This window comes from Macrosteles quadrilineatus, unplaced genomic scaffold (genome assembly GCF_028750875.1).
Source record: "Macrosteles quadrilineatus isolate MER2022 unplaced genomic scaffold, UCM_ALF_1.0 Scaffold_8__2_contigs__length_117827958, whole genome shotgun sequence".
In the NCBI taxonomy this organism is placed as follows: domain Eukaryota; kingdom Metazoa; phylum Arthropoda; class Insecta; order Hemiptera; family Cicadellidae; genus Macrosteles; species Macrosteles quadrilineatus.
Genome location: NW_026542601.1, coordinates 106620453 through 106629732, shown reverse-complemented (window position 1 = coordinate 106629732; position 9280 = coordinate 106620453). Strand labels below are relative to the sequence as shown.

The 9280-nt window shown below is 36.5% G+C and overlaps 1 protein-coding gene across 1 annotated transcript; it reads right to left on the bottom strand.

Annotated features, from left to right (window-relative positions):
• Positions 1-3: 3 nt before the first annotated feature.
• Positions 4-8192, bottom strand: LOC128999897 (eukaryotic translation initiation factor 3 subunit H). Its single transcript, XM_054426654.1, has 5 exons — positions 8010-8192; positions 4706-4862; positions 3193-3360; positions 845-1230; positions 4-248 (listed from the first exon to the last, which is right to left on the bottom strand). Exons 1-5 carry the CDS (start codon positions 8082-8084, stop codon positions 42-44), a joined length of 993 nt encoding a protein of 330 aa, XP_054282629.1. The 5' UTR covers positions 8085-8192; the 3' UTR covers positions 4-41.
• Between the last annotated feature and the right edge of the window lie 1088 nt (positions 8193-9280).

Here is a 9280-nt window from a genome sequence, read left to right as displayed (position 1 = left end):
GCCTTAGAAGAGGAATTGCAAATTTATTTGTCACTCTCATATCACTGATGCAGGCCTTGCATTATGTAGAGCTTGGCAAGGGCTTGTGAGCAGAACTGTGAGATGTGTTGACTGTATGTATCCACTTGCCCCGCCAGTATCATGGGGGCCAGGCGGGGGGGAACAGCTATCGGACGGAACAGCTTGTTGACGTCCTCCTCAGGCAACGCAGGCAACCCCTTCTCCTGTCTGGCCGCAGTCTCTTGAGCCTGTAGACATACTTTGTTAGACTGAGGCATTCACTATTAGCTATGACTACTGTCTTAAGACCTACGTTTAGAACTGCTGTACTTTATGTTAAAAGGTCACCAGAAGCCACACCTTCATTATTTCTAAACTGTTGCATAGGTGTGTGTTTGTAGGCACAGTGTTTTATTGGCTATAAAAAAAAATGTTCTACTTGAGAGATATTCCAAATTTTTTCTAAAGGCGAGTCCGTAGTGTCACGGACTACAGGCCCAAGGCAGCGATGTCGAGGGTTCAGATCCTGGTCACTGCCGCAAACATTTTATCAGTACAGTTACGAAGTTACAGTAAAGGTACAGTTTTTTTACAGTAAGAAGTTCACCTTCGTCCTTTACCGGCTCACTACTTGCTTTGGTGGATACTTTCCACGCACGTGCAGTTAGTCTACGTGGATGGGCAAATGCAAGGTTAAATAATGAGGCTACCAACCTCTTTCAAAAAATAATAATAATAACGGATTCTCTTGGATATAAAATGCAGTCTGGTATATCCGGTAACTGTTACCACCCTTGAGTAAAGGTAAAGTAATTGTTTCAACCACAAATGAGTGGTTACTCACCCGCTTGGCCAAGAATCGGTGTTTGTCCTGCGTCTGACGCACCACCTGCTGCTGGTACCGGTTGAACTTGATAGCCTCCTGGTTGAGGTCGTCCACGTGTTCCATCAGACTGCGCAGCTGCCCTTCCAGCACTGTGGCCGTGCCGAGGTCCAGGAAGTTGGAGCCTTGCTGCGGAGGCACCAGCTCGGTCAACTCCGACAGCAGGATGTTGGTCAGCGGAGAGTTGCGGATAACCACCGGCACCTCCATCAGCAGCGTCTCGTAGCCGACCTTGAGTGACCTCAGAGCGTCGGGGGTGAACTCACCCTCTCTGTGCATGTTTATGGCCTGCGGAGTCAGCCTGTATGCTTTCAGAGTAAGGAAGCCTCTCCCAGTTTTTTGAGTGTCTGCAGACAAAAGTTTAACAAGATAATTAGACATGTTACCTACTTTCAACCTTTCAAGCTTTTATCTTTTAACTAGTGTCCCTGTTGCTCGAATTCGAGCAATTGCTAAGTAAATATTTGTAGCAAACTGTTATAATACTATATTAGCAAACTTATTGACTGTTTAGGATTAACCTATGCTCTTCTTCTCACTTTTGATTTCTGACAACAGCTGGAGTTTCATAACAATTTTTATTTCCAATGTTAATCTTATGGAGAAATACGAAACTTTATAGGGCTCCAGGGCCTCACTCTCTCATTATTTCCCTAAAAAGAAAGTTTCCTGCACAACTTCACGCTACGCTCTTTCCAATGACACCAAAAACATGACAATCGGTTCAGTAGTTTCGGAGGAGTAATTGTCACAAAAATCCTGCTTGCGTATTATGTTTATGGCCTGCGGAGTCAGCCTGTATGCTTTCAGAGTAAGGAAGCCTCTCCCAGTTTTTTGAGTGTCTGCAGACAAAAGTTTAACAAGATAATTAGACATGTTACCTACTTTCAACCTTTCAAGCTTTTATCTTTTAATCATATCTCTGACATAAGACTGTCAATGAAAAGAGATAAAACCTGGTATAATCCACTTGCTAGGGGGGTTTCCGTGTGCATTTTATGTATAGAAAAACACCCTAAGGGATCATGTTGGTACTATGTGAGTTATCATTTTTCACGTGGGTGCCAGCTTGTCAGAGTGGGCATAACCTCAGAATCCGCTATTTTAAAAATGACGGCGGCATTTATTACATGAAACTCATTGGGAGCTTATATCTCAAAAACAGTAATATATAGCGAGTTACTTTTGCTACAATAATTTTGCTTACACAATAAGAAACAACTTTTGTATTTACAAAAATGCCCTAAATATAACTATTTAGGAGCAGTTGAGCAACTTATGTTTATTAGACCTCTAAATTTTTACTCTGTTTGGCAAAAAAATTATAATATCTTAAAAAAACTGTTTTTTAAATTTGGCACATAGCACTAATTGCTCTTTACATCTAAGGTCTAAATACCCCCGTCGCAGCAAAGCTGCAGAATCAGCAATCGTTTACCTGGCTGCATTTCTACTAAAATATTAAAATTGACAGATTGATTTCCTATTTAAATGACATTGATTTGTAATGAGTGCATTACTAATTTTTAGCTAATTTAATTTTATTTAATTTAATTTTTAAGCTTAATTTTTTTCTCAAACAGTGTAAAAATGTATAGGTTAAATTAACATAAATTGCTCAACTAATCCTAAATTTAGGGCATTTTTGTAAATACAAAAGTTGTTCCTTATTGTGTAAGCAACATTTATTGTTATAAAAGTAACTCGCTATATATTACCGTTTTCGAGATATAAGCTCCTAATGAGTTTCATGTAATAAATGCCGCCGCCATTTTTAAAATGGCGGATTCTGAGGTTATGCCCACTCTGCCAAGCTGGCACCCACGTAAAAAATGATAACCCACATAGTACCAACATGATCCCTTAGGGTGTTTTTCTATACATAAAATGCACACGGGAACCCCCCTAGCAAGTGGATTAGTAGGCCTAACCTGATTATTTCAGACAAAAGGTATGGTAATAGCCAAATGTATCTTATGGTACATGAATGCCAGCTCAACTTTCTAGCACGGTTTCCTGGTTCTCAAAGTCTAAATATTTCAAATGAGTTGAATTTTTTAAATATATGAATATGAACCTTAAATATATCTCACATAAAGTATGTGTAGCTATAGCATCAGTGCCAATAAAGATAGGCTATGCCTACAAATATGCCTAAAGGCCTAAAGGGAATTGGATTTTTATTTTGGTTTTTTTAAACAGTATTCCCATACAACAAATTCTCGTTTTCTACACATCTGGATCAAATATATTTTTAAAAACAAGTAATTTTAAGTTAAACGTCATTGTTCAAAACTCTGTTTACTTACCATATATCAGAACCACAGATTCCTCTATGGAGGTTTGGTAGTGGTACTGAGACTCCAGCAGTGGTAAATTGAGGAAGCTGCCTACGTCCGAGCTCTGGTACCAGCCTACGTGGGAGTGATCTACGTTAACTCTACGCAGTCTCCTCATCATGTCCAGCTGGTACTCCTCTGTAACAAAATGATGACAAATTGTTATAAGAATCATAATAAATTTAACCCAGTCAACCATTTCCCTGGTGATATCTAACTTATTATATTAACCCTCTAGGTGTCAATCAACGTAATTACAGCGACTATTTTTTTTGCCACAAGTGTCAATCGCTGTAATTACGGCAACTTGACAGGCCTACGGTTTCAGTTGATATAATCCCACAAGATCGAACAAGCCCGGTCATTGGGCATACTAACGTGTTCAGGAGATTCTGGGCTTCATGGTGAGTATAAAAGACGACCGTTTCCCGAACTATTTATCTTGTTCTGTGATAGTTTTTCCATAATATGTCATTGTTTGTGTTTCGGTTACTAGTGAACGAATGTTTACATTGTACTGTGTCGTGATTTTTAGAGTTAGCCTATTATAAAGAAAAACAGGGTGAAACTATATATTTTCTTTTTTCTTATTACATTTAGAATAAAATGTACCGGTATATCTCAGTTTTTGTAAATATAGTGATTTTTTTTACATGTGCGGTTATGTAAAAAATGAAAACTTTTTTTGATTATCTGGATTTGAACCAACAACAAATTGCTTTTGTACAAGGTAGGACACAAATACATTTTTAGATAGACAATTTTATTTGCTTTAAGAAAATATACAATGTTATATCTATGTCAACATTTAGATTTTGTTATTAATTTTTTAATCAAACTCCGCAAAAGTCTCGCAAATTGAGTGACATTTGCAGGTGTTCAATGCGACACCTAGAGGGTTAACCCTTTGAGGTCAAATTTTTTCCCAATTTTTCAGCGAGTATAGTTTACTATTCGAGCAGTCGAGAAAATGGCGCCCGGCGACCTATAGGCCTACTTGCCATTTGACTGCAAAGATAAACTTTTTTGATTTTTAACTTTTTTTGTGAGTGTAGGTCACCATTTTTGAGCAATCAGGAAAATGACAGGCGGCGACCTATACTCGCCATTCGACCTCAAGGGTTAGACAAGCATGTTGCTTTAAAAGCTTAGCTTGCGTACATTGTAGAGAAAATCTACACATACATAGAAAGATAATTTCGTATAGATGGGCAGAATCCTTTTATAAATTAAAATAGGCTCAAAAATAAGCATAATAAATGAATTTGAAATTTGAAAAAAATAACACGGGCCTTATGGGTTGCCATGCTGGTGTCAAAATAACAACAAAATATAAACAGAAAATAAAAAAAAAATTAAAGAATAAGCTTTCATAAAGAATTATACGTGAACATTTTATGGGAAACTAATGACCGATAAATTACACTTGGGAGTTAAAAGGACTAACATTTATGTCACCTTGGTAAACTAAACCTTCACTCACCCTCATCAACTGATTCATCATAGGTCTTTGGGAATGGAAAGCAGTTAGTTATCTCAAGACGATTATCAACTACCAACCCGAGCAAAGCTCCTTGTGCAACTTCCAGGTTTCCTGACACACATTCTTCGTGGCAATGTTTCACAATTTTCATCACAGCCTGGAATTAAATAAGTTACTCAGTACAAATATTCGTTAATGTTTTTGACTAGTATCATGGCCTCTTCTACTACAAGGCCGGGTCGGAACAATGCAACGCCAAATTCCCAGCATACTGAACCATCTTTTGTAATAATTCATAAACAATGTGCAATGTTTGGTACTTGTATGTCGTTACTGTTATTACTATATCAATAGGTCGGCCGGTGCCACGTTGCTAAACACCAATGCCGCAGCCTTGTATTTGAGGAGGGTATGTAAACATGTGATAAAAAAAATATTTCTGAGATTAAGACAAGAATCTTAAATATGTCCAAATTATGCAATCAAAGGTTTGAAAAAAATGTAGGCCTAATAATTGGCCTGCCATTATAGATTGCCTATAAGAGTAGCCTACCTATCTAATAAGTAGGCCTACATCCACTGAGTAACTGTTGTAGAAAAGGGGTACAGTTACACAGAGAACCAACGATATGTTATCGGATGAATAACAATAAATATCTAAATGGTGATTCAATACAAAATTTGATTTGATTCAAAAAATTCGATTAGATTCCAAAAATTTGATTCAATTACAAAATATTGTTTATACGTTCCAACGTAATCACCAAATTGATTTATGAATTGTTTACAAATTTAACTTTAGTCCTATCAGTATTTCACCAGAAACAAATTAAGTTTAGCCTATAAGTTATGTAAGTTAGCCTATTTTATAAAAAGTTGGTGAGTTAAAAAAACAAATGGTAGCCTACATATTCAGGACCCAGACCCCAGCTTAAACGTTCTAAAATAACTTTTAAAGTATTCTAGGACATCAATACTACAACTTTATTAAAGAATTTTTTGACGCTGAGGCCTCGTTTTATTACTAACTAGCAGAGTACCTTCGTACGGGGTTGGCATATAAGTTTAAATTGCTTATTGCAGTTATACTCAAGCTTTGCGTTTGCAATGGGGGAGGACAAAGATTGATAAAATTTGCTTCTTTAAATTGACGGTATACTATGGTATTACACATCTACCATAGCCATAATGTTCTACCTCTTCACCTAAACAATAAAGAAAAATAAAGTATTACAAATTTTAAAAATCACAAATTATTCATGACATTAAACACATAAACATAACTGTAAACAATCCTACTTTGACAGTTCTACGCGATTTTTTCACTATTTGGCTCCGTAATTAGTTATAAAAAAGTTTAACATCATTTCTGCTAGGCCTATCATTGACTTACACATAGGGTTGTTGCGATATCAGCAATCTATTGACATTAGATATCGATAACGATTCCAGCCTCTAATATCGATATCACGATAATATCGGATCCAAATATCGATAAGATCTTCAATATTGAATATAGATATTACTTTGGAGGAATATACTTTTTAATGATTTGCTTGAGCTGGTTTAGGATTTTTGATTATGCGTTCTGTCAGGAAATCTATTTAGGCAGATATGTTACTTTCACTTTAGGCCTAGTACACTTCTTCAAAGAGTAAGTGAAATTTGAAATTAATAATAAAAATCTAAGCGATAAACATAGTTGTTTGGAGCTTTAAACACAGTGCATTTCAAAACCAGCCTTATTTTTCGAGTTACAATGAAAACAATAAGTTAATTACCGTATTTACAACATTAACCCTTCAAGTGTCTATAGTTTTGGTCTTAATGTTCGCCCATTTATTGCGCAATCGCAGGGTTTTATCAAAATGTATCTTAGAAACTTAAAAACAATGTAAAGTATACTGTTTTATATATAATTTTGTTTGGAAAATTATGGGCTTCAATGTAACATATACATTACAAAAAAAATGTTTAACAATTTTTGTGGGGTTAACATTTCTTAAAAATTATAAAATAAATGAAACAAATTTATGTTTGCGCTCAATAAATTTTTATAATTTAGGCCTAACTTATAGGTCTACAAATAGGTAGGCTATTTTAAAATAGCCACTTAGTTCAGAATTTTATGAGGATTCCAAAAATATAATAATATAAGGAAGTAGGTTTGCATAAATAAGTTATGGGCAAAAAACAGATTTCGGTACATAGTGTTTAGCTAAGAATGCATGGCCTAACCATAGCTAGGAATCTGGCTGATAATTTACATCAATATCACTACCTACTTCTTCAGGATCATCAACCAGCCCTTCAAAATCACTTAGGTAAATCTTCTTATAATGCACCTCGTATATATCACTACTTTTGATTTTTAATACTAAAACAATGATAAACGTACAATAAACACATCAGTCTTCGGTGCGAGGTTAACCAAGCTGTTTACAAATACGCACGTCAGCTGTCTGCTACAATATTTTCAGAACTAAAATGAAAAGCGTCTAGAAACAGACATCAGGAGAAAGCTCTGAATCTGCTGAAAAAAACTATACCTAACTCGATCCAGTTCAATACGATTCAGTCAGTCCCACAGCCTTCGCCATAAACAGTGTTTGTGAGTCGCAAAAGCGACACATAACACTCAGAGGGTTAGACAAGGTTAGCACTGAAGGACCAAAACAATATGAATTAAAAATCTAGATCTGTACATTTTAAGCGAATTTAATATTGTCATACTCCAGTAAATAATCTTTCACAAATACACAAATACCATAAGCTGCTTCCAAACAAAACAGCTGTTACAACACCACTTGCGACGTTGCCACTCGAAGGCTGCGGCCTGGAGTTAAAGGCGGCCGTGAGGTAAGTTATGTTGATATCACTAAAACTTTATCTAAAAGGCTATCTAGCCTATGTCTAAACTTAGAAATATCAATATCGAGAACTGATATCGACAAAATTCTTCCGATATCACGATATTATTAAAACCCTAATATCGATACAAAATCGGGAATATCGAAACGAAAATATCGATATGCATTGATATCCATAATATCGCAATATCCCTACTTACACACCCCAGCTGCTCCCAGGCAGGCCACCATGTTTTGTACAACCATCTCTTAATTATGATTGCCTATAAAAAAGATACAGGTGGGTTGTACCTATGAGTTTAGGTTAACAGTCGTTGAACAAAAAGTGTGTACAGAATGCGTTTTTTGCTACAAATTGAAATCTTTTGTGAGAAGGCATAGACTGGGCGTAGTGGGCCTACAGAACGGGAGTAATAAAAACCTAATGCACGTACCAAACCATCCATTTGAACATACTCTATGGGCTGCTCGACCTCAGTCATTTTCTTATATCTTGAACCACTAGCCATAGTTGTTTTATGAAGAATACTGAAAAATATACAGTCTAAAGTTCTTAAATCCCAACTTCTAACCTCACTCTCACTAAAACTCGACGAGTCGACTTCACTTCACTTCACTAGCTAGCTAAGGTAAGGGTAAGAAGAATAAGAACAAGAAGATTCTTCTTACCCTTACCTTAGCAGAAGATATGATTATGATCAATGAGATGGAGTTCATGGGTAAAGAAGAAGAAGTTACAACATAGTGCAGGGTAAACGAGTATTTAAATGGCTTTCATTTGTCACCATTGATCATGTGAATGACTACATATAAATAAAACCATATATTGATATATAATTGTTTCTTTTAACGTATCAGAATAAGGGCTTTGGTCTTTGCAAGTGATTCATCATTCGATTGTAAAATATATATAATATGTAATAGATTATCTTTATCCTTTTTCATCCCTATTGCTGTTCAGTATGGGACCGCGTCTCGTTGTCCCTCCGTCTCGTTGTCCCTCCGTCTACTTGTACCTCGAGGCCTAGGGACAACTAGTCGTAGGTACAACTAGACGGAGGGACAAGTAGACGGTGGCTCACCCGACTAGTTGTACCTGCAGATTTTTAGGAGGTACAACTAGACGTAGGTACAAGTAGACGTAGGTACAACTAGACGTGTATCCCACCGACAAGTAGTATCACCTAGCTTGTACGGATGCGACCAGTTGTCCCTACGACTAGTAGTCCCTACGACTAGTAGTCTCTACGACTAGTGGTCCCTCCGTCTAGTAGTCCCTACGTCTAGTTGTACCTACGCGTATTTTGCGTCCTTATAGTCTAGTTGTATCTATCCTTCAATTCGTTAACCTGTTTAATTGATTACTGCACGAGTACTTTTTAATAATACCCTTAATTAAATCAGGAACTGCAGTGTTCCGAGTCGATTGAGTATGATTGGCAAATATTTTTCACCGCAATACGTTGTTTTAGTAGTTTTACAGACGTTAATTGGAGGCTGAAAGCTACGCATTGCTGTCCAGGGTCGAAATGGCAGCTATAGTTGTGATTAAAATTTCCCAGCCCTAGTACCGAAAATCGCTTATTTAATTAAAACATTTATATATAACATTAAATATACAAGCAGTATATCCCTAATGAATTGCAATAGACCGCTGCCCAGCAATTATGTATTACTATTTTTGCTGATTCCTTTAAATATTTTT